The sequence below is a fragment of the Eurytemora carolleeae genome, unplaced genomic scaffold (genome assembly GCF_000591075.1).
Source record: "Eurytemora carolleeae unplaced genomic scaffold, Eaff_2.0 scaffold997, whole genome shotgun sequence".
NCBI lineage: Eukaryota > Metazoa > Arthropoda > Copepoda > Calanoida > Temoridae > Eurytemora > Eurytemora carolleeae.
This window is the reverse complement of record NW_019397236.1, coordinates 106,203-131,226: the sequence shown is the minus strand read 5'-3', so window position 1 is coordinate 131,226 and position 25,024 is coordinate 106,203. Positions and strand designations below refer to the sequence as shown.

Here is a 25,024-nt window from a genome sequence, read left to right as displayed (position 1 = left end):
GTAAACCATAAGGTTGCAAAGTTATAATGATAAAAAATTTGAAAAATGTGAGAAATCAGTTTCTTTTCACATTTCAAACAAATACTCCGCTCATGCTCTTAGAAAATAAGCTTCTGTTATATGAAATTATATTCTTATGTAAAAAATTACTTTTACGAATATTTTGAAGTAATTTGATATTTGCAATTTTTGAAAATTTTAGCAACATTTTATTGCTTAAGATTTAACTAAGACAAGATTTAAATAAACAGATTTGATTTAAAAATTAACATGATTTAGCTACAAGTTAAACAAATTTGATTTCAAAATGAACACAATTTAACATTTTAAATCCTTTTTTTAAATTATACAATCTGGACGCTTTAGGTATGCCCATTGCTAAAAATTTATGCACACTCTTCCTATTCCAAAGTTTGATAGGCCCCAATGCACTATGATAAAACCCTTTTTATAAAACCTAATTTAAGAACTAGAAATAACTCTTCAAAAGGAGTAGATAAATAAACTAATTTATTGGCTATTTCATCTCTCTACTAAATACAATAAAGTGACGACCATGAAATCAAAGAAAATGTGTTACATATTTTGACTAAAGCAAAATTGTCAAAATGAACAGGATAAAAATGGGAATTTCAATCGTTATACGATGACGGAGAACATTTCATATCAAAAAACAATTTTCAAGTCGTGTTTATTTTTAAGTCTTTATATAATAGCTATTAATGAAAAAGAAAAAGGTTTAATAAACGAATCAGATCTCTGAAAAGATAACAATATGTTTAAAATAGAGCACTAAAGGTTTGTTTCCAAATCTTCAAGGGCCACCTCCTGAAAAAGAATATTGTTATAAACATTTATAAAAGTTTAGTAATTTCATCTTACAAAACTAGATTTAAAGAATATTGTTAATTATGAGCGCTAGATCTCGATATCCAAAGTAAACACTTTTAAATTTAGACCTAAATTCTTGATTTCTTAATTAAGTTAGCCCTGGATAGGGTATAGGACCATCAAGGAATATCAAAGATTAATTAAATTAATCCGTAGATTTACATAAGATGGAGATTAATTCTTGATCCCCAGATTTACAATACAAAAGTTTAAACTTCAAGTTTACATTTCTAAAAAGTTTTGTGTCCAATTTTAAAGATATTTTTTTCAACAGTTCTCCACCGAAGTGACTGGCAACCATACGCAGCAGCGACAAGAAGGGAATTTGATAAAATTTGCTGTTTTTCAAAATTCTGATGTGTATGTATTTAAGGTATATCGTTGGGACTCGGGCATGTTACCCTTAGCATATACAGTGAAAACCAGAAAACTGTGGAATAGGAAGACGACTTTAAAGAAATACTTGAGTACATTTCATGTTGTTACAAGCAAATAGTTTTATTAGTAGTAACTTATTAAATCACTTATAAAGTGAAATGATTCTGTTTCTTATTAAATCACTTATGGAGTGAATTGAGCCTGTTTATACTCAACAATTTCTGTGTCTCATGTTCAGTAGTCTATTTAAACCCATAATTAAAGTACAAAGGTTGTATTCCTATTCCACAGTTTTCTGGTTCTCACTCTAGGTTCTTTTAAAAGTACGTCCAAAGTCCTTTCAAGGAAACAGTCAGTAAAAAAGACAGCTAAATGTGTTATTGTATGAAATAAAACTTTGCTATGCAGTTTGGCGAAACTTTGTTTTCTTGTGAATACTATTAGAGATCAAGAATAAAAATGCTTTTATTTAAACTCAAAGCTCAATCCACAAGAGTTAGTAAGTAAGAATTGCATTTTTCCCTTTGTCTTTGAATTGTGATTTTTAAAATGATTTAAATAAAACAAAAATCAGTTTCATGAGATGATAACCAGATAAGGTTATAAGGAAAGTCGGGTTTCGTTTAGTTTTTTAGTTAGAAACGTAGCTAAAGATGTTGTTATCTTTAGCTACGTTTTTAACTGAACTAGACATAACGAAGACGACTTTTACTCCGCTTTATTCTGATATAATAGTATATAATTTGCGTCGTAAAAACAAATGCGCCGAACTCATTTTGATCTTGAGTACACTGATTTACTTTAAACATTTCACATAAATAAAATCAGAACACATATTTTCTAATATATCTTATTTTTTTACTTTTATTGGATTTTATATTGCTGTTTGCGTCTTATTTTAATAAAATTTTGAACTCCTTTATCTTTGCAACATGATGGTGAACACATTTGAAATTATAAACTTTGATTCTTTGAGTAGTACAATACTTTATTCCACAGGAGGCTGGACAATCACTTTCATACTTATTGCATAAACATACAGGGTTACCCACAAAGGATGAGACTGTAAAAACAACATAAATCTCTTAAAATATGATGATATCAGTGTTAAATTTAGCCTTTTGCCTTAATGAATGGATTGTATTGTAATGATGGTGTGATTTTGGTTGATCTTTTATTATCTATTCATATCTATTATCCATTCATGCATTATTGATTCGTATAGTATTTTCTTATTTTTATTCGTGTTTGTATAAATAATAATAATAAATTGTAAAACCGTCTCGCTGAATATTTGATAATATGAGTTGTTGACTTGAATTTTTAGCATATATTAGAGTAATTTTACAGGTTTTTTGAAAATAAGATTTTAAACCTGAAACTGTCGTTGGGACTCCAGGTAGGAGAAGAGCTCTGTATCCTCGTGTTCAACCAACTGACTTGGAGTCTTTCCGTCCTTATCCTGAATAGAGATGGACATCATTTCTTGTTTTTTAAACATTCAAGGTTTCATTAGTTTTCCGTCCAATTATTCTCAATAGAGATGAACATCGTTTCTGGTGTTTTTTTTTAACATTTAAGGTTTTATTGCTTCTCCGTCCTTGTCCTGAATACACATAAACATCGTTTATTTTTTTTTAATTCAAGGTGTTATTTCTTATCCGTCCTAATCATGAACAGTGATAGACATCATCTCTGTTTTTTTTAATTCAAGGTGTTATTTCTTATCCGTCCTAATCATGAACAGTGATAGACATCATTTCTGTTTTTTTAACAGTCAAGGTTTAATTACTTATCCGTCCTTATCCTGAATAGGGATGGACATCATTTCTGGTTTTTTAAAGATTCAAGGTTTTATTAGTTTTAAGTGGAATCTGAGCTGTTAATCAAATTTCAAAGACTATTTGTATGTATTTAAGGTATATCGTTGGGACTCGGGCATGTTACCCTTAGCATATACAGTGAAAACCAGAAAACTGTGGAATAGGAAGACGACTTTAAAGAAATACTTGAGTACATTTCATGTTGTTACAAGCAAATAGTTTTATTAGTAGTAACTTATTAAATCACTTATAAAGTGAAATGATTCTGTTTCTTATTAAATCACTTATGGAGTGAATTGAGCCTGTTTATACTCAACAATTTCTGTGTCTCATGTTCAGTAGTCTATTTAAACCCATAATTAAAGTACAAAGGTTGTATTCCTATTCCACAGTTTTCTGGTTCTCACTCTAGGTTCTTTTAAAAGTACGTCCAAAGTCCTTTCAAGGAAACAGTCAGTAAAAAAGACAGCTAAATGTGTTATTGTATGAAATAAAACTTTGCTATGCAGTTTGGCGAAACTTTGTTTTCTTGTGAATACTATTAGAGATCAAGAATAAAAATGCTTTTATTTAAACTCAAAGCTCAATCCACAAGAGTTAGTAAGTAAGAATTGCATTTTTCCCTTTGTCTTTGAATTGTGATTTTTAAAATGATTTAAATAAAACAAAAATCAGTTTCATGAGATGATAACCAGATAAGGTTATAAGGAAAGTCGGGTTTCGTTTAGTTTTTTAGTTAGAAACGTAGCTAAAGATGTTGTTATCTTTAGCTACGTTTTTAACTGAACTAGACATAACGAAGACGACTTTTACTCCGCTTTATTCTGATATAATAGTATATAATTTGCGTCGTAAAAACAAATGCGCCGAACTCATTTTGATCTTGAGTACACTGATTTACTTTAAACATTTCACATAAATAAAATCAGAACACATATTTTCTAATATATCTTATTTTTTTACTTTTATTGGATTTTATATTGCTGTTTGCGTCTTATTTTAATAAAATTTTGAACTCCTTTATCTTTGCAACATGATGGTGAACACATTTGAAATTATAAACTTTGATTCTTTGAGTAGTACAATACTTTATTCCACAGGAGGCTGGACAATCACTTTCATACTTATTGCATAAACATACAGGGTTACCCACAAAGGATGAGACTGTAAAAACAACATAAATCTCTTAAAATATGATGATATCAGTGTTAAATTTAGCCTTTTGCCTTAATGAATGGATTGTATTGTAATGATGGTGTGATTTTGGTTGATCTTTTATTATCTATTCATATCTATTATCCATTCATGCATTATTGATTCGTATAGTATTTTCTTATTTTTATTCGTGTTTGTATAAATAATAATAATAAATTGTAAAACCGTCTCGCTGAATATTTGATAATATGAGTTGTTGACTTGAATTTTTAGCATATATTAGAGTAATTTTACAGGTTTTTTGAAAATAAGATTTTAAACCTGAAACTGTCGTTGGGACTCCAGGTAGGAGAAGAGCTCTGTATCCTCGTGTTCAACCAACTGACTTGGAGTCTTTCCGTCCTTATCCTGAATAGAGATGGACATCATTTCTTGTTTTTTAAACATTCAAGGTTTCATTAGTTTTCCGTCCAATTATTCTCAATAGAGATGAACATCGTTTCTGGTGTTTTTTTTTTAACATTTAAGGTTTTATTGCTTCTCCGTCCTTGTCCTGAATAAACATAAACATCGTTTCTTTTTTTTATTCAAGGTGTTATTTCTTATCCGTCCTTATCATGAACAGTGATGGACATCATTTCTGTTTTTTAACATTCAAGGTTTAATTACTTATCCATCCTTATCCTGAATAGGGATGGACATCATTTCTGGTTTTTTAAAGATTCAAGGTGTTATTAGTTTTAAGTGGAATCTGAGCTGTTAATCAAATTTCAAAGACTATCAGCTATCAACTATAGTACTTCTGTATCAGTAGACTGTCAGTTATCAGCTATGAGTACACCTGTATTACTAGCCTTTCAGTTATCAGCTATGAGGATGCCTGTATTACTAGACTATCAGCTATAAGCTATGAATAAACCTGTATTACTATACTATCAGCCATCATGTATGTATATTCCTGTATTTCTGACTATCAGCTATCAGCTTTCAGTAAACCTGTATTACTAGACTATCAGCTATCAGCTATGAGTAAACCTGTATTACTAGACTGTCAGCTATCAGCTATGAACAAACCTGTATTACTAGACTATCAGCTATCAGCTATGAGTAAACTTGTATTACTAGACTATCAGCTATCAGCTATGAACAAACCTGTATCACTAGACTATCAGCTATCAGCTATATATATACCTGTATTACTAGACTAGCTCCAGCAGCTATCAGCATACAGCAGATATCTCGACGTTTATAAGCAGCTGCTTTATGAAGAGCAGTCTGACCCTGCATATATCACTTTAGATTTTAAAGGGATGGTTCACGAATTTATTAATACCAAATAAACTTAATAATCCTTTTTTAGTAATTGTCAACACAGTCGCTGTCAAACCAAAGTAACCACTAAATATTGGCCAACATGCCTAAAACCTCCCTGGAAACATTTTAAACTTTAAACATTTAAAAACCTGAATTGAATTTCAGGGTCCACAAGGTTGAAAAGTTTAAATCAAAATGGAGGTTTCAATAAATAAAAGCACTAGCACTCTACACATCTTCTTTACTCTGTGATTGAAAATGCCCGCCGGAACATTCATACATACATACACCCATACATATATGTATGCTTTGTTTCCCTGTCTGGGTGTTTTGTTGTCTGTTTGTAGCTGATAAACATAAAAACGGCTGAACCGATCGGGCACATCACATGACCCCAGGGAAGATTTATGGATGATCAAAATCTCAAAAAGTAGCATCCAGCAAAATTTGATTCTAATTAAATTTTAGAATCCACAATTTTTTTTATAAAATCCGTGAACTTTTTTTACTTTTTTACAATGTATACATAGAGAAAATGTTCACAATTAAAATAGTTGGGCGTGAACCGCCCTGAAAGCCTAGAATTTGATAAGTAAGGTTTTTTTAAATGTATACACAAGGAATATTAAATAATGCAACCTCTTTAAAAGAAGGGACCAGCTAGGTAACGTTATAGTTGGGACTGTAGTATTACAGAGAACAAATTTAGAATACATTTGATACCATATGAGACGTTTTACTGTGTATAACTTCTAAATAATAACGTTAATTCGGTTGTAAAATTTCACCAAAGGGGATAGTCCGCATGCAAAAGAAACTTTTTTTAAACAATTGTTTAATAACTCGGAAGAAAACCCATAACGAACATTTATCGGTATCCCCCCCTTTAAAGGGTTATTAAACACAATATTTATATCAGTATAAAAAGATACTTCTAAAAATTAACAAAAAAATCCTTTAAACTTTAATCTGCTGTCAGAGTTAGGCTTATATAACAATTAGGGTTTCCATTCGCAAATCTTTTGCGCAATTTTTGCGAAAGAAAGCGCAAATTTTTGCTTTCGTTGCGCTACATTTTTGTGCGAAAAAATAGCTCTTTGCGCAATAATTCGCAAACTTCAATTCGCGCAAAATTGTGTATTTCTGTTTTGCGCAATTTTGAGGAACATATTCTCATTAAAAGGTTAATTAAAGGTGTACACTGTATAGATTAGTTATCTATTAGATTGCACTTGCTGGCATATAATTGCAATGCTGAAAAGGGAACTGATTACTTGCCTAAACCTCTATTTTGCAACCTGATGCATGATGGCACTATGTAAATAAAAATGTGCACACTCTCACTCAAACATTGAGCAGTATATAGTCAACCAGTCTTTAAAACTTAAGTCAGAAACAGACGCGTAGCATTTTCAAAATGTATGTCTAGGCCCAGAAAAAATAGGATTTGTGAGGTGTGAGGAAAAACCAAAGGCGTCACGATACTTTAAATTTGAGGCTGTATATTTTAATATTTCAATCATATACATTAGAATAGAAGTAGTCAACATTTCATATATCAAAGGTTGCCACCACTCAACGATTCTGACATCTAAAAAAGAACTATGCATCAATTTTCAATTAGTATTTCATTAATTTTTGTTCCTCAATTTGACCTTTTCTAACTAAACGTAACCAATTTAGAGTCGAATATCATGATATTGTTTGTAAAGTGTTGAATAACCCTTTAGTTGTTTGTTTCTGTGCTGAAACTATCAATTTTGATCAAGTTGCTTAAAATTATCATGTTTTAAGTAAAAATGTACGTTTTTCTCAAATTACCCCAAAAAACGCACAAAAATATAATGCGCTTTATGCACAAAAGATGTGCAAAAGTTTGCAAAAAATATTTGTGCGCAAAAATTACTCAAATTTAGCGCAACAATACATGCTAGTTTCGTGGAAACCCTAATAACAATGCATTTTTTAATTGTTAAGGGACAATTGTTGTAATCTTAAGAGACAATTTCATCCATAAATTTAGTCCATAAATTTAGTCCATAAATTTAGTCCGTAATTTTAGTCTATAAATTTAGTCCATAAATAGACCTTACTAAAAATTTGACTTGAAATATTTTCATACCTTTTCATTATCTGTCATATCCACAATACAGGAAGGAGATTTCTAGATTCAATAAGTTTAAAAAAATATATTTTATAAAAAAAATATTTTTTTTTAATTAAAAAGCTACGGTTGCCCTTGCCATGCATATGTAGGGTGACATTAATTGTTTATAATTAAATGTTACTTTCTCATTTAAAATATATTTTTATTAATTGAATATAGACTTTAAAAAGAAATGTCAAAGCCATAAATAGACTTCTAAAATACACTGGTGATAATTTGTTTTCTATTTATTTATCTATTTTAATTAACACCAATATTGATAAATTTATACTTTTATTTTGATGTATATATTATTGAAACTATTTCCTGCAGTAGAAATCTAATAACTTCTTTATGTCCAAACCTGAAGAAATTGGAATTTCAAATTAATTTCAATTGCGCTATAATCATATCAAATAGGAGCTTACACAGGACTTTTTCCATGGGTTGGAGCTTTAATTTTTTTTTTAGGGGGGGGGGGGTATTACGAAATAAAAATAAAAAAAATGATCAAATATAGCTAAAAAAATTGAATTCATATGGCACCACTGATGGGCAAAGTTTTGAGGTCCGTTTTTAACATTAAAAATAATTTGAAATTTAAACTTTGCAGAATTGGCCCAAACCTTAACTCAATGCTATAGAAATGGCCCAAATCGTGATTCCGAATTTTCATATTAAATCTCTAAAAATATTTTTTTCCTTGTACTATTTTTGAAGGATTTTAAGATTATTTCTATAACCCCAAACGAAAGAAATTAGTTGGATAAAAATAGTGTTTTCTGTAATTTGATTCATTTTTTGTTTGTTTTAACGAGGAAAAATATTTTCTACAGAAATATATTTTGTCACAAATAAAAACATAAGAAAAAAGAACAAATTTCCTATCCATTGTCTGACCTAGACGGATATTAACTTCTAAGTTTCTAACTCAATTAGATACCCGATACAATAGACAGATAGATACTGGATACAGTAGATAGATAGTTACTAGATACAGTAGATAGATAGATACCCGATACAATAGATAGATATATACTGGATACAGTAGATAGATAGATACTGGATACAGTAGATAGATAGATACTGGATACAGTAGATAGATAGATACTGGATACAGTAGATAGATAGTTTCTGGATACAGTAGATAGATAGATACCCGATACAATAGATAGATAGATACTGGATACAGTAGATAGATAGATACTGGATACAGTAGATAGATATATACTGGATACAGTAAATAGATAGATACTGGATACAGTAAATAGATAGATACTGGATACAGTAGATAGATAGTTACTGGATACAGTAGATAGATAGATACCCGATACAATAGATAGATAGATACTGGATACAGTAAATAGATAGATACTGGATAAAGTAGATAGATAGTTACTTGATACAGTAGATAGATAGATACCCGATACAATAGATAGATGGGTACTGGATACAGTAGATAGATAGATACTGGATACAGTAGATAGAAAGTTACTGGATACAGTAGATTGACAGATACCCGATACAATAGATAGATAGATACTGGATACAGTAGATAGATAGATACTGGATACAGTAGATAGATAGTTACTGGATAAACTAGATAGATAGATACTGGATACAGTAAAAAGATAGATACTGGATACAGTAGATAGATAATTACTGGATACAGTAGATAAATAGATACTGGATACAGTAGATAAATAGATACTGGATACAGTAAATAAATACTGATTACAATAAATAAGAAGTAAGTAGGAAGTAGGAAGAGATACAATAGATAGATGCTGGATACAGTAGATAAATACTGAATACAGTATATAAATACTGGATACAATAGATAGATAGTTACTGGATACGGTAAATAGATACTGAAAACAGTAGATAGATAAATACTGAATACTGTATATAAATACTGGATACAGTAGATTGTTACTGGATATGGTAAATAGATACTGAAAACAGTAGATAGATACTGGATACTGTAGATAGATACTGGATAATGTAGATAGATACTGGATACGATAGATAGAAACTGGATACAGTAGAAAGATACTGCAGGCTTGATAAGATTTGCTTCAAATAATGATGATAATAAAAATCACTGACACTGTATTTTTACTTGGAACCGTAGCGGAGAGCTGTATTTTTACCTGGAACCGTAGTGAAGAGCTTTTTTTACCTGGAACCGTAGTGAAGAGCTGTTTTTGCTGTTTCATCAATTGACAATAAAGAATATCCCTCCTGGAAAATATGTTTATGAAAATTATATTTTCTTAAAATATCGATCGGTAAGACTCAACCTCTGCCCCCCCCCCCCTCCACACCCCTGTATGCTCCCCTTATTCGAATCTCTGTAATAAATATTCTATAACCTGTTGTAAATCCTTCAGCATGTCTAGATCTCCTAGCCTTGCCGCCTTAGATAAAAAAAAGATATATTAACCTTAAAGGAACTGTTATCGAAATTTCAAGTGACCCTCTGGCCTCCATGCATTGATTGCAATTCTTGATTCACAACGGTACCCTTGAAACCTTTATCTGATCAATAATGTGAATGATATTCTCGTGCCTCGACGTTTGAAAAGTGTTAATTTCTGATAATTCTTTTTATGTTCTCCTAAAGTAGTGAGTAGAAATGCGCAACCCACTTTTGCATATATAGAAATCCTAATTGAAAATAAACAGTTTTCAAAATTACATTACAAAGTGAAATCTGCCTGTTTTAATGGTTCACCCTTTATAGCTTTAATTTTTTTGCATTTTCTCTTTAAGAATTTTACATTTTTAGGTTTTAATTCTATTAAATATTAATTGCAAATCATAAATTGTGATTTAGTATGTCCGTTTTTTGTAATTATCCTTTTTATTGCTGATCCTACCTTTAAAACCCCCTCTGATGTTTTCTCTAAAATACTGCACCCTTCACGAAGAATTGGTACAGTTAGATGGAAACTAGTACTCTCCTTGGTAGAAACAATACTTTTTATCTTAAAGGGAGTGTTTCCGAAATGTGACTGTGTTAGCTTGAAACAGACTTGAATTCGGCAAAAATAGTGGCTATTAATTAGTATTCTAGTCTAAACAGGGTTATTAGTGGTTAAGAAGTACTAAATTTAGCTTAAGAAAGCTGAAAATGACAAATAATTGATTTGATTTGTCGTATTTTCATATTCAGAGTTTAGAATTTTTTTCATGAAATAACGCTTTTATGCCTTCACTCAATTTCTACGGTTAAAACTTCAATTTAAAAATCAAAATCCTTGAATAACAGCTGATTGGTGTTTTCATGATCTCTCATTGGATGGGAGATTTTTGATTGGTCAATGCTTCCAGGATCTGATCTGGAATATCAAAAAGGAATAAACATTTTACTTGGACTCACAAAATATACATATTAATTTCTGATTTACTACAAAAGTTTCCAGCTCTTTCAGACTAAGCTGCTTTAAATGATATCAAAAATGTATATGATTAAAAACTATGGTTTCCTGAATTGGGACAGGGGTTACTGCTCTCTGATTGGCGGGACCAGAATCCTTCCTCTGATTGGCTGAGGCAGGTTTACAAGGTGAGGCAGTAGTGGAACGAGAACCAGGTGCCACAGGCGTACTCAACCCAGACTTACTAACAGTCAAAGCAATTAAAAATATGTGATTTAGAAAAATGTGATTTCCAAAGTTTAAAAAATGTGTTCTTAATTTTTTNAGATCTTAAATCTCGAAAAAAAAACTTCTGGCATAATAAAATAACGGGCTAAAAACTAGTTTTTTAATTCTTCTAATTTTCCAATTTGTTTCTTTGCTAATTGAAATGTTAAATTATAGTTTATCTCATTGTCTTTGAACCTTTTCTCTGGAGCCGATATTACTGCTGAAGAGATTTCATTATCATATATTATAAGCTGGTTCTCACACACATCAATCAAGAAATGCAAGCACTCATTACTTCGGTCAATTCTAAAACAATAAACTTGTAAATCAAGCAGCAATATTTATAATTTAGACTGTTTTAGCGGGTTATAAAATATAAAAATTTTGGGATTTCCAAAATGTTGTCTGCCGCGCCATTTTTGCACATCTAAAGGGAGTCTTTCCGAAAAAAAAATAAAAGGGGTATAATAGGCTGATATCGAATTGAATTATATATCTATGACAACAAATTTTACCTTGATAAATGTATAAATTTAATTCGATGCATTCGTATAATAGTTAGTATTTCATAATTTTGTATTTCTACTTTTTGAGGACGATTTTTTTTACTTCTAGGTGGTTCTCCAAAATGAAATCCCTGAAATATTGAGAGCAGAGACACAAAGCGGCCGAAATAATCGACTTGTGTATCGAATATGAAAAAATACACCCCTTTTCATTTTTTACGAACACTCCCTTGTAAGTTTACCTGAAACAGTTTCTAGCTGAGATGAAATCAATGAACGACCACTCTGATCCCTTAATATTAGGACTAGAGCCACCTTTCTTCATTATCTTATCTTGAAGCTTGTTCACCATACTTCTAACCTTCTTCAGGTCAGATCCTACATCTACAAATAGCAATTTTTGTTAGATGTAAAGTTGGGGGACAGTGAGTTCGAAAAAAAATGTCAGTTGAGAAAAATTTTCAAAATTTCCAAGGACATGAGACATGGAGATATTAGCAATGTTAAAATGAGAAAAAACATAAATTGTACTACCTACATTAAAAATTATAAAATAAAAAATTGTTAAAAATAAATAAAATTGGATGTTAGGGTTTGTGTACATTTTACTGTGACATGATAGGAACTGGTTATGGTAAATGCAACAGTTTTTTAAAAGCCTTCCTGTCATGGTCTTTGTATTTTTTTTCCAGAAAACTAAAATATTTTCTGAATTGTTTTTCTTCTGCTGACAAGCATGATATTTTAGAATATAAATATACCTATAATATTTATTTTAAAAATCCGAAAAAAAATCCCTTTAGCAAAATATATATTTTAATCGTTCTTTTCTTCACTGCAAACTAGACCGAGAAGATAAAATTAATAAATTGAAACTTTGTAACCTCGTAGCCAAAGAAAATAGAAGAGTATAGAGTGGAATTAAGTTAAAAAAAGTGTAAAACCGCCATTTTGTTGTACTGTTTCCATACTCCAGGTGTGCTTCACACAATTGCACTATTTAACCTTTTGGGCCCTGGAACATCTTTTTACAGAAAACCTTTGCTTGAAAATTATTCAATTTTCTCTAAATCAATTCTCTGACAACATTTCATCATTCCCGAGTTCCTTTCAGCATAGACTTTACTTTACATTACCGAGTTCATTTCAGCATAAACTTTATTGAAAGAAGAAATTGTAACAGATATGTCAAGGGATCATACTGTATTCTTGCATTGTACTGTCTATAATTTGTGAACATTTAAGGGAAGGCACACTTTGAACTCCTTTTCAAGCTCAAAGGGGCAGAACAAATTCATACCAAAAGGGACAGTTTTTTCCCTTCTATTATAATCTTTGTTCTATGCTCGTAGCTCCTCTAGTTTTGATTTATATGCAGAAGTATGAGGAAATAAGATTTGTCTCGTTTTAAACAAGAATTTAACACATTTTGTTCTTCTCAACAGCTTTTCTATATAAGAGATGTTATAATTGCAATCTTATATTCAATTTACTTAGGTTTGACGTTACTTAGTTGGTTGACTTATAGAAATCGATTACTTGCTCCGTATTTCTGAATCGTTTTAGTTCACAAAAAAACAAAGAAAAAGGGGAACAAAAAAACAGGAAATAAAGGGCTATAGTCTTATACACTTGTTTGTAATAGGATTTTCAAGATTGAGACCATTTTTAAAAACTATATAAAAGTTCCAATTTATTGAGCCCAATCTTTGGCTTGTAGATCTACAATATACAATTTTAGAGGCTAGTAAAGTTTCCAATTGGAGTGAGTAAAGGTAAAATAAAGATAATCTCCGTTTGCACATCTGGGTCTATGCAGACTTGTTTGAAATCGGATTTTCAAGATTGATAACACTTTATTAATATCTACGTACAATTTCCAAATTAATAAAGGTTTCAATCTTGAAAATCCGATGACAAGCAAGTCTGTAGACCCTTATACAAAATTGTGCAAAAGATTATCTTATTTTTACCAAATTACTCACTCCAGTTGGAAACTTTAAGAGTCTATAAAATTGTTATTTTTAGTTCTACAAGCCTAAAATTGGTCTTATTGAATTGGAAATTGTAAAAAGGTTTTAAAATGTTCTCAATCTTGAAAATCCTATTACAAACGAGTCTGTAGAACCTTTTCTCCCGTTTTTTTTTGAGTTTTTGTAGTTTAAAATATTAAATGTCTACGACATCAGGTTAAAAGGTATGAGGAAGAGAAAAATATAGAATAAAGCGTGTAATCAGTTGATATGGCATGGCACGTTCAAACTTTTAAGTGTTAGTTAAAATCATTAAAAAAAACTACTTTTCTGTTTGTCATTAGTTCTGTAAGTTTCATCCCATTTTTAGTTAAGATATTAACGAAAGTCGCCGCTATTTTGAATTTTGATTATAAAACGTTAATTATTTCTAAAGACTGCTATTTCCGTTATACACATAGATAACGATAGATTGCGCATAAGACGACATTTTTCATCTTGAAAGATATAAATGTACAGAGATGTTTTAAAGATATTCCTTTTATATAGATTAACTAGGTCGGTTGTGAACATTGGCTGTTCTTATGTCATTGAGTACTTGTGGTGTACATGAGTTCTGTAGAGAGAAATTTAAGTTAGTATAGTCCTTCTCATGTCCTTCTTCAGTTCTCGTCAATATGATATATTGCTCAGTGAAATATTGTGTTCAAATAGCTCCATTCTCGGAGTTATTTTAGACTCTATTTTATGAAATCCATTAAAACACCAAACCACCCCGCTTATCATTGAAGTCCACTTTGACCCATAGAAGAATGAGTTCGCGGACTGTACAATTCTTGGTGATTTTGCGTACATAAGCTATCTATGTTTATTTATTTATCTATGGTTATACATTAACGTATTTATTGTAACGGTTTTTGTTTCTAGTGAACAGAATCGTTCGTTAACTGCTGTTGAGGACTCGACGTAAGAAAAAGGTTCCTTTACTTCCTTTCAGATAAGAAGATAAGAGTGTTTACTGGAAAAAAAAACTTTACTTTAATTAAAAACCATTAAACGCTAAAAACAGCATTTTTCCATATTTCTCATACAAAATATTTTTTTTTGTATGTTATGGTGATCAAACTACTCAAAGTACATAATTATAGCTTGCAAATTAATCAAGAGAGTTGTATGTTGGATATTACCCCCCCCCAAAAAAAAAAAAATTAAAAATCTACTTCTGAGCACCAGAAAAAAAAATTTGAAGAGTCAGACTCAAATTATGATTTTATGTAGTCCAAGTGTTTGAAAACATATAAAATATGATGCCCTTGATGTCACTTACCCACAGTTATATTTCCGATTGGTTTAGCAGCAGCAAGCAGTTTTGCTTTATCCATACAGAGATCAATATATACATCTTTACTCACCACACACACTTCAACTATTTATGCAGAGCAACAACTTGAAATGCAAATAAATATAGTGGTGTTAACATCGTTCTCTACAAAATTGTTTATCCACTGGGCATTTTATAAGCACAGAAAGAAGCGTATCCCCCCCCCCGCCCAAGTCAAATAATAATTTGCTTACGCCTTAGAGAAGTGTCTTTTATAAAATTGAAACTGTTTTAAAGTCCGAACCATTCGAGGGAGGGGGTGCAGAGCCGCTGCGATCCACGCAAAATTACCTTCAGAGCCTCCTAATTTGCAAAATGACTTCCAAGTTCAAAAAACCATTTCCTTGGAGGTCATCCTAAGAATCGCGAGGCTCAGGAGGTCAGGACCACGACGGCTCTGTAGTGTCTGTACCCCCTTCAGCTCCCCAAACCAATTATTTTTTGAACAACCATTGGATGTGTCGCTCTGAACATTTTTCGCTTTAAAAACTTTATTAAACATAAATTATTTTTAAGGTTTGCTCTCCTGTTTGGTTTTCTTCTTCATTCTCCAAAGTTCCTCCTCCCTTACTAGATTTACGTTTAGCCAACATCTTGGCTTTGTTCAGCAAGGAGATCTCTAAAAAATATAATCTACTCAGAATTGTTTTCTAACTCTTCTCTTGAATAATATAGTAGTCTTGAGAATTACTCTTCTCATATTTGAATTTTCTAAACCTTTTATCCTTGCATTTTGATGTAAATCTTTGACATATAATAAAGCATATTTGATCCACTGGACTTCATTGTTCAAAATATCAAAGGTTTTAAGATCTGGTTGCAACAACATATGGTTTTGAAAGTTAGACATGATGGAATTTGAACTTTTGCTTTGCCTAGTTCATATTAAACTTAAATCTAGAAGTTTAAATTTTAATTCTGAATACAGGGTTCAATTAATTTCAGGAGAAAAAGAAGCCTGGCATAATGACGTTCCCACATATAAGTATTGCCTGATCAACAATTCTTGATATATTTCTGCTTCAGAAAACATACATATAGGAAATTGTCAAAATTTTCAATCAGATTTATTTGAGACATATAAAACGTTTTAATGATGTAAAATTTCTGAGTTTGAGCTTAAAGTCGACGTTTAAAATCATCCATTTGGGTGGAATTTTTTTACATTTTTCCTCTTAATGGTAATCATGGACATGGAGAATAGAGATCAAGTTTCTAAACCGGAATGTTTTTGTCCCCAAGATTCTGGGGAATTTTCTCCAAATCATTGATCTAACTAAGGTTTAAAGGGTACTGCACAGCGAACCAAGATGTGCAGTATTTTGCCAATTACTCATTTAAAACTTAAGATAGAAACAAGAAAGTTGTAGGTTCAGAATTTATATGTCTATTTAGAAAATATCATAAGTGGCTTGGTGAGGTAAACCCAAATGCCAAGTCGTTACGATGCTTTAAATTCGAGACTGTTTAAATATTTGACGACTATCTTTCATATAGTTGTCTAGATATCAGTGGCAGTTGTGAATCGGACTTTCTCTTCTTTAGTGAAATATCATTTGAAATTACAATAGCAATCCCTTTAACATGTGTTCTGTGAACTGTTACTCTTTGGTTAGACGCATGTACTTTATATATTCTACATGACTGAGAAAAAAGGATGTTTAGAATTAGATTTACCAAGAAAACCTCTGGTCTGATATTGAAAATTAGATTACGGAATGTGTTTAGAGAGGGTAGAAGTAATCGAGTTTTACAAGATTCTTACGTAACAGTTTTTTTATAGTTTTATATTGGAGAAAAGGGAAACGCCGCTAATAAAGATAAAATAATGTATTTTTTAATCGGAAAATTTAGCAAACTTTTATTATCTAATTTTTTTTTTATCGAGTTGGCCTTAAAAAATTGGGTTATGATTATGTATTGCAACTTTATACCTTTACACTAAGGCCCTTTTCCGCCACCCCCCCCCCCCCAAATCAAAAATATAATTTACCTATAGTGCAGGGATTAAGCCGAACTGCTTCTCCGTCAACTTGAACAGGAATAGTCTTGTTTGTGGTAAGCTTGGCTGTTTTGCACTGTGTAATACATTGTCCATGTCCACCTGAAGAAAACAAGAAAATTAAAATTTACTTGCTAAACACCCCTCTCCCCTCTTTATCTCAGAAATTAATTTTTTCTGTATATTTTTATAAACTAATTAAAAACGAACAATATGTGAATTTTATGATTTCTTTTAAGGATTCAACGCTTTTATAAAACATCAAATTAAAGTTCTAAAATATCAATTATAAAACCATAAAATCTAAGTTTACAAACAAACAAATGAATACCCGACCTGCTTGTAAGAGAGGCAGTTGATATGTTGTAAGCCCAATCACCTCAATTAGACCATCATCAAGCTTCTGTACTCCATGAGCTCGGTTCCACGGCCTTGTTCCAGATCCAAAACATGGAACATTTAGGAACAGCAGACTATGTATTTTCATCTCCTTCAACTTTGCAGTCATATCTTTACCATCACACTCCAGCGTCACAAATTCAGTTAACTTCTTCCATTTAGCAACTAGACATAAATATCTGTACTCTTGTAAATATACTTACTCATTGTAGCACTAGTCAGATCAGAGTGTAATGCATTCTCACCCCCGTCAGGACTTTTGGAGGAAAATGTACGCTAGATTCTGACGTGCAGTGCTGTATAAAGGAAGTCGTAGAAATTAATGCATAACATTAGAACCGAACAAACAAAATGCTAATTAAAAGTTTTCTAGGTTATGAATGAACTTTGCCAACAAACTTAGACTAAGTCCAAATAGCAGCAATGAAATGTCACCAACATTCCATAATTGTTTTCCTACCTAAAAGATCTTTTCCACCAGCCTGTCCATAATATATTTTGTTCTTTATTCTGAAATATGAGACAATTGATGTTAATGCAAAAAATGCACCTGCAATTTTACAAAGCAAATGTAAAATTGAGAAAGAAAATTGATCCTGTAAAAAAATCAAAACAATTGTGCGCATCTTTGTGTGATAAAACTTTATTACAACATGTATGACAAAAGTGTACATTTTCTCAAAGGTTAATTTTTTGACAATTGACATGAAAACATACCTCTTATCAAAGGCAATTTTAAAAAGTTTTGTTCATGGAAACACATATTAAAATTCATGTAAAGAATTTTTTACCTTGAATTAAACTTCTCTGGATGTGCTTCTCTGGCCTCATGAAACTGAAGAGCTATCTGCGCATCAACACCCATGCTGAAATAGTTATTCACAACATTTAATGGAGGTATGTCTACTCCCTTCTCCTCTGTAGGCTCAATTTCCTTGTTTGGTGTTACAAGAAGACTCCACCGATCCATGGCTATGGTATCTGCAGATTGAAGGCCAATCAATATGTCACTGAATTTCCAAACAATAAAAATTGTATCTCTTAATATTCTAAATCTATCATGTACATTGTACACAATTCTATATGGTAAATTTCAATTGTGCCATTACTGCATTCATTGCAATGGAAACCTTTCCCATTCCTAGCTAAAATTTTGAGCTTTAAATGAGTGTGAAAATGTTGCTGTTGTGTAAAATGTTTTCCATGTCATGTATTTAACACAAATTTACATCTGACATCTAACTGGATAGACATAGTAGAATCATACTACTTACAGCTTAGAAGAAGAGTTGAAGAATTAAATGGTATTGATAAATTGTATTGGCTTTTTATCTTGATAAACTCAATCTTAATCCATTGGGACTTAAATGATTACCAGTATGTTCTTGTATTTTTTATAGGCCATGAAAAAATAAAATTATACCTTTAACAACAAAGAAGAAAAAGTATTGATTATTTATATTGGTTTATATATCACAAATTGACTTAATCCTGCATATTCTCCAGTTTCCTTCTCATAAGTATAAAATGATTACCAAAATGCCTTTTTTTATAGGCAATGAAAAAAGGAACATAATTATAGTTCTTACAATTCAGAAGAAAAATATTCTCTGCAATAATATTGATTTATTGTAAACTGTTTGTTAATCCCTGATAGATTCATCCATGTATCCTCCTCCCCATCCCAGACTTCTGGACAGATCATTCCCTGTCCCCAATGGTAGTACACCTAAATATTGTGATATCTTTGTTTTAACTTTAATAATTTATTTTAATTAAATTTTACAATATTTTTAAATTTTAATATGATATCAGATGGAAATTTCTGCTAGAGAGAAAGCAGGCAACTGTGTGATATCTTTGTATTTGTTTGGTTTGTTTGGTTATTTTCCCAAGTTGGAACTTCCCACGGTTATTTTCCCAAGTTGCAACTTCCCAACTGTGCAATTTGCCAAGCTGCAAGCACAAGTCTGTTTTAGCCTCAGTGCTCGGCCTCCTTGCCTATCCTAGCTGCAATGCTTGGCCCACATTGCAGCAAGCAGTGTCTTGGAAGGCCTAACCTAACCATCGAGAAATTGCCACTTCGGAAATTGCACAATTGGGAAGTTGCCACTTGGGAAATTGTCACTTTGGAAGTCCCCCTTGGGAAAATGCCTAACACGGTTTTGTATGTTACATTTTGAAAAAATGTCTGATGCACAGTAGTGATATTGCTATTGAAAATGAGAAGCAGTTGCATTCAAAATTTCAATAACACTCAAATCCTATACACATAGGTATTTTACTACGTTGCATTGATATATTACTAGATGAGAGCAAATTTAACGACTCCTCACTTTATTAGTAGTAATATCACTACTGCACATCGAAAAATTTTCTCAGTGAATGGTTTTAAAGACCAGGGAAAATTACTAAAACTTAAACATTTTTTGCCAACTTTGATACTTCAAAAATGTCTTGTTCAATCATTATAGATTATTAAGAAAATAATCCTTCAAAACAGTGCTACCCTACAGACTAAAGAGTACAGAGGATTAGGATTCAAGAATTTGCCAAAACTCGGTGAGCATTAAAACAACTATTTGACATGTTAAAGAAATAAAGATTCACACAAAAAAGAATTCATTGGCCTCTGGAAGTTATTTCAAATAATTTTTAATGGTAGTTTTTAAGTTGGTCTGAATAATTCATATTGATGATGAAATAAAATCATTTATTTGAATTTAAACGCTTTGTTTGGAAGGTATTCATGCTTCTTATCCTTCTTGAAACAACATAAGTAGCTTTTAAATATGTATTCATTTTCAATCTTAGAAAAAGGAATATTTATTTTTAGAGCACTCTCAGGGATATTGTTAACGAGTTTCATCAAAATCTTGAAAAGACAACATTTAGTGTCCTATCTGTTATTTGAAGTAATCTATGAGACTATGACTCTAAGCAATAAGATAGAATTCATAAAGATTTTAGAGCAAATTCAGATATACATTTTAAAAAAATGTAAATATATACATATTGATATAAACTCGATACAGAGATAATAAATATCTAGATCTCAAAAAAAAGATATAAACTGTTTTTTATTAAATAACTTCACAAAACAAACACAGTGCATCCAAACAAAAGCTTGTGGATAAAGAAATAAATAAATATATAAAAATAAATACCCCAAATGTATTATTAATGAACTGGTTAGACCTTTTTTCCTCCTGCCCCCTGGCTACCAATGTAAAATTTTAATCTTACTTTGATTAATTGTGAGTTTGATGTTGGATAAAATTATTTAAATTTTCATTTTGAACATATAATAAGAAACTTCTCGTTTATTTGAAAGTTCAAAAGATACTTGGTTTTTTATCAACTTTTTATTTTGATAAGAGTAAACCCATTGGATCCAAATGGCAGTTTAAATCCATAGTTCATGACTATTTAAAAATATTCCAACAATATGCATGATAGCATAAAGTGATTAACAAAGAACAAATTAAGCTGTTAAAGCAATACTGGGAAGCTATATAGTCATTTTCCTAAAGAGGGGGGGAGGGGGCATGAAATCTCCTAAAGCAGAAATTTTCTGCTTTTTCTTAGTGGGCATATCTTACCAACTGGAGGAGAAGGATTAATTGTTATTTTATCAAGAACAGACAGAACCCATCCAGCAGTACCATCTCCTCCACAAGCCAGGAATCGAATACCTGGAATAAAGATAAGCATTGTTTCAAGTGACCCTCCATGCAAAAATGGCAATGCCTGATTCTCAAATTTACCCTAGAAACTTTTATCTGATAAATAATGTGGAGTTTTTCTAGATTTAAAAGTCTTAGACAATTTAGGGTAGGACGGCTGCTTGGCTAGCTTCAACAGTTCCTTGAAATAACAGTCGGGTGTCTAGACAGAAATGGGTTAGGAATGGGGAGGAATGGGGGTGAAGGGGGGGGGCTATTTTTCACAACTTTCTTGTGAAAATGTAAACTTTCTTTGGCAGGGTAAGAAGAATAGACTTGTTAACCAACTATGTTATTTTACCTTTTACCAGTTCTAAAGTAGTTTCAATACATCACAAAACATAAAAAATCTATGTCGCCCTGCATTTAGTTTACTAACAAAGGTATATGATGAACTACTGTTGACCTGGTTCAGGAATATTTCTTCAGTCAAGTACTTAACAGTTTACCTGGGACGTTTTTAAACATTTCAATGGCAGGTCCAGGCCCTCCTTGGGTCAGATCAAACACCTGCCGAGGATTCAACAGACTTTGAAACCTGATAATAATAAACCAGTACTTATGAGAAATACAGGTTACTGTAGACATAATTTACATTTTTCCTTCCATGTATTGCATTACAGATATGACCTTGTGAACTTTTCATTTTTTTCATGTTTTTGAATGTTGTCTTAAAATTTTTTTCCTGCTAGTTTTCCATGAAATAATCGTTTATTGCTGCCGTTGAAATCTCTATTGGTTCTTGGTAGCCACCAAGTGTGTGAGTGCACCCTGATTGGATTAGATGCTACCGGAAAGATTAAATAAGGGTGCCTGCAGTTACCTTTGTTTTTCCCTGCAGTAACCTTTGTCTCTGTTTCCCCCTGCATTTACTTTTTTCCCACTGCAGTTCACTTTGTGTCCCCCTGCAATTACCTTTGCATGAGTTTAGCTCCCTGGTTCCCGCCAGATTTAGGATTTAGGAACACAATTAGAGGATGGCAGTTGGAGACAGGAACCGGTTTTACAATAAAATTCTTGTCATAATCCGTCTTCTCTATTTTTTCAGGGTTAACCTTACCCCAGCTAGACTCGACATATCCTTTCCTACAAGAGAATTCATTTAAAAGGATCGTACAAACAAAAATCCAGTTTTTGGATAAAGCATCTTCTGCAATAGAAATTTTAAAACATCAAAAGTCCAGAATTAGTTACCCAACATCTTCACCATGGCGCATACAGTTGTTTTAAATGTTTCCTGGGTAGGGACTAGGGAGACAACTTTTAGACTCAAGTTATATTTTCTAATTGTCCAAATAAACAAAAACACAGAAATTGTGCAATGTGCACAGATCTATCTGACAAAATAATATTTGCTTTGTAAAAACATCAAATACACTTAAAAATTGTTTTAATGACGTCTTCATATTTCACAGTTTTCTAGTTATTACTGTCTGTGTACGTTTATGTTTCTTTATTAATCGTTTAATGCTTTTTAAAATGTTCATATGCTCCACAAAATTCGACTTTTTTATATTTAGATAAAGTATACTTTTGTTGCACCATAAAAAATTGTGTTATGCGGAGGATAAAATTATTTTTGAATGTGAATTACAAAATCTGTGTTTGACAGTAGAAAATATTCAATCTAATATTCTGCCATCATCTCAGGAATAAAACTTTTAAGCTGTCATCATGGGGAGGAAATGGTTTTTGATGTTTTGAGGAAAAGGAGGACAAATTTGACATCAAAAGACAATTTTTCATTCTTTTTGATACTTTTTACCCAAAACTTCATTGATTTTCCCTTTACAAAAAATGATTTTCCCCAATTCAGCGGGAAAAAAACCTTTAAGAATTTTGCGCAAGCAAGGGAGGGGGGAAGAAAATAATTTTTCCTGAAAAATACACCCCTGCTGTCATCATAAAATATACACCCCTGCTGTCATCATAAAATCAATAATTTTTAAATAGATTCTGAAAGTTTAAAGCAATATAGAAGATTTCTTCTATTATCTAACCAGCCATTTTATTTTATAAAAAGTTTACTTAGGAAGCTTAATTAGCCAATTAGGAGGAACAATAAGCCCAGAGTGTATCCCTAGAGCACAGACAAGATCTTTTTCTAAAATAAAAAAATATTAAACTAAGATAACTTAGTATTGATTTGTATTCATATTATAGGAACTAAGACAGAGTGGCATGTTGTTTTCACATTGGTACCCTTTAAACTTGCATCTGATCAAAAATGAATGATATATTTTTGTTTTACCATCTAAAAATCTGTTATTTTGAATTGGTGGCTCTGCATGGCTTCTATTAAAAATTAGAGTTAGAAAAACAGGTTGAAATATTTTAGAAATATACAGGGTTACCCACAAAGGACCCAGCTAGCCAAATTGCGTAGATAGCGTGGTTGCATATTATTTTGGCTCTAATTGAGCAATTAAAACGCAAATTTGCGTATGACTAGATTTCATATCCCACAAACTCCACTCCACCCCACGAAACGATGATAACGACATCCCTTCGTTAATGATCGTTTATGACCTACCGCTGTATTCCCAATAGAAGGACTATATATACAGGGTTACCCGCAAAAGATGACAGTACAAGACGACCTAAATCTTTTAAAATATGACGATTCCAAGGTTGAACAAAGTCTTCTGCCTTTGTCTTATTAGGGCTTATTTAATGATTGACCAAAGAGAGTCTGAAGTCTGAAGTCTCATTCTTAGTTGATCAAACATATTTATCTAATTTAATTTGTTACCATGGTATTGGTAACCATTTTTATATTGTTAACTTCTTTAAAACTGGAAAACAACTCAATAGAAACTATATTACATTTTTTTCGTTTTAACTAATAACAATATTTTCGTTTTCAACCCATTTTTTTAAGTCGTTTTTGTTTTCAAATTTCCAAAATGCCAGGGTATCTGGGAAATTTGAGAAATTTCCAAAATTTTATAAATGTACCACTCTAAAATTCCTATAGGAATTTGGGAAATTTCGGGAATTTTCCAATTGCCTGGGTGTCTGGGAAATTTCCCAAATGCCTGGGTATTTGGGAAGTTTCTCAGATTCCCGAAATTCCCGTTGGAATCTGATGTTGGTGTATATGAAATAATTTAGAAATTTCCCAAATACCTGGCTATCTGGGAAATTTCCCACATGCCTGGGTTTTTGGGAAATTCCCCAAATATTCAGTCACTTGAGAAATTTCCAAAATCTTAAAAATATACCACCCTCAAATTCCTTTGGGAATTTGAGAATTTTCGGGAATTTTCCAAATGCCTGAGTATTTGGAAAATTTCCCAAATGCTATTTAATACAAAAACTATATTACTTTTTTTCGTTTAAATTGATGACAATGTTTTCGTTTTCAACCCATTTTTCGTACGGTTTTTAAGTCCTTTTCGTTTTCAAAACGATATTAAAAACGATTTTCCCATGTTTCTATTGGAATCTGATGGTGGTGTATTGAAAATATTTCAGAAATTTCCCAAATGCCTGGGTATCTGGGAAATTCCCTAAATGCCAGGGTATCTAGTAAATTTCCCAAATGCCTAGGTTTTTGGGAAATTCCCCAAATATCCAGTCATTTGAGAAATTTCCAAAATCTTAAAAATATACCACCCTCAAATACCTATAGGAATTTGGGGAATTTCCCAAATGCCTGGGTATCTGGGAAATTTC

The 25,024-nt window shown here is 31.6% G+C and overlaps 1 protein-coding gene and 1 long non-coding RNA gene across 2 annotated transcripts in view; both read right to left on the bottom strand.

The window, feature by feature from the left end:
• Window positions 1–672: 672 nt before the first annotated feature.
• Window positions 673–2,755, bottom strand: LOC111712950 (uncharacterized). The gene is made up of 2 exons (XR_002767563.1): window positions 2,645–2,755; window positions 673–828 (listed from the first exon to the last, which is right to left on the bottom strand). It is a non-coding gene; the product is annotated as an uncharacterized LOC111712950 (long non-coding RNA).
• A 1,792-nt stretch (window positions 2,756–4,547) lies between these two features.
• Window positions 4,548–25,024, bottom strand: part of LOC111712948 (eye-specific diacylglycerol kinase) — a 30,520-nt gene continuing 10,043 nt past the window's right edge. The window contains exons 5-25 of the mRNA XM_023487710.1: window positions 23,375–23,450; window positions 22,262–22,432; window positions 21,796–21,884; window positions 21,224–21,316; window positions 19,272–19,350; window positions 18,413–18,631; window positions 18,082–18,131; window positions 17,559–17,786; window positions 17,214–17,324; window positions 15,747–15,839; window positions 15,167–15,265; window positions 12,109–12,250; window positions 11,556–11,666; window positions 11,199–11,334; window positions 10,590–10,673; window positions 10,083–10,127; window positions 9,890–9,951; window positions 8,035–8,071; window positions 7,684–7,725; window positions 5,439–5,528; window positions 4,548–4,655 (exon numbers count right to left, since the gene is read on the bottom strand). Of these exons, the coding sequence (XP_023343478.1) occupies window positions 4,563–4,655; window positions 5,439–5,528; window positions 7,684–7,725; window positions 8,035–8,071; window positions 9,890–9,951; window positions 10,083–10,127; window positions 10,590–10,673; window positions 11,199–11,334; window positions 11,556–11,666; window positions 12,109–12,250; window positions 15,167–15,265; window positions 15,747–15,839; window positions 17,214–17,324; window positions 17,559–17,786; window positions 18,082–18,131; window positions 18,413–18,631; window positions 19,272–19,350; window positions 21,224–21,316; window positions 21,796–21,884; window positions 22,262–22,432; window positions 23,375–23,450 (2,150 nt within the window). The 3' untranslated portion in view covers window positions 4,548–4,562. The remainder of the gene's footprint in view (window positions 4,656–5,438; window positions 5,529–7,683; window positions 7,726–8,034; window positions 8,072–9,889; window positions 9,952–10,082; window positions 10,128–10,589; window positions 10,674–11,198; window positions 11,335–11,555; window positions 11,667–12,108; window positions 12,251–15,166; window positions 15,266–15,746; window positions 15,840–17,213; window positions 17,325–17,558; window positions 17,787–18,081; window positions 18,132–18,412; window positions 18,632–19,271; window positions 19,351–21,223; window positions 21,317–21,795; window positions 21,885–22,261; window positions 22,433–23,374; window positions 23,451–25,024) is intronic.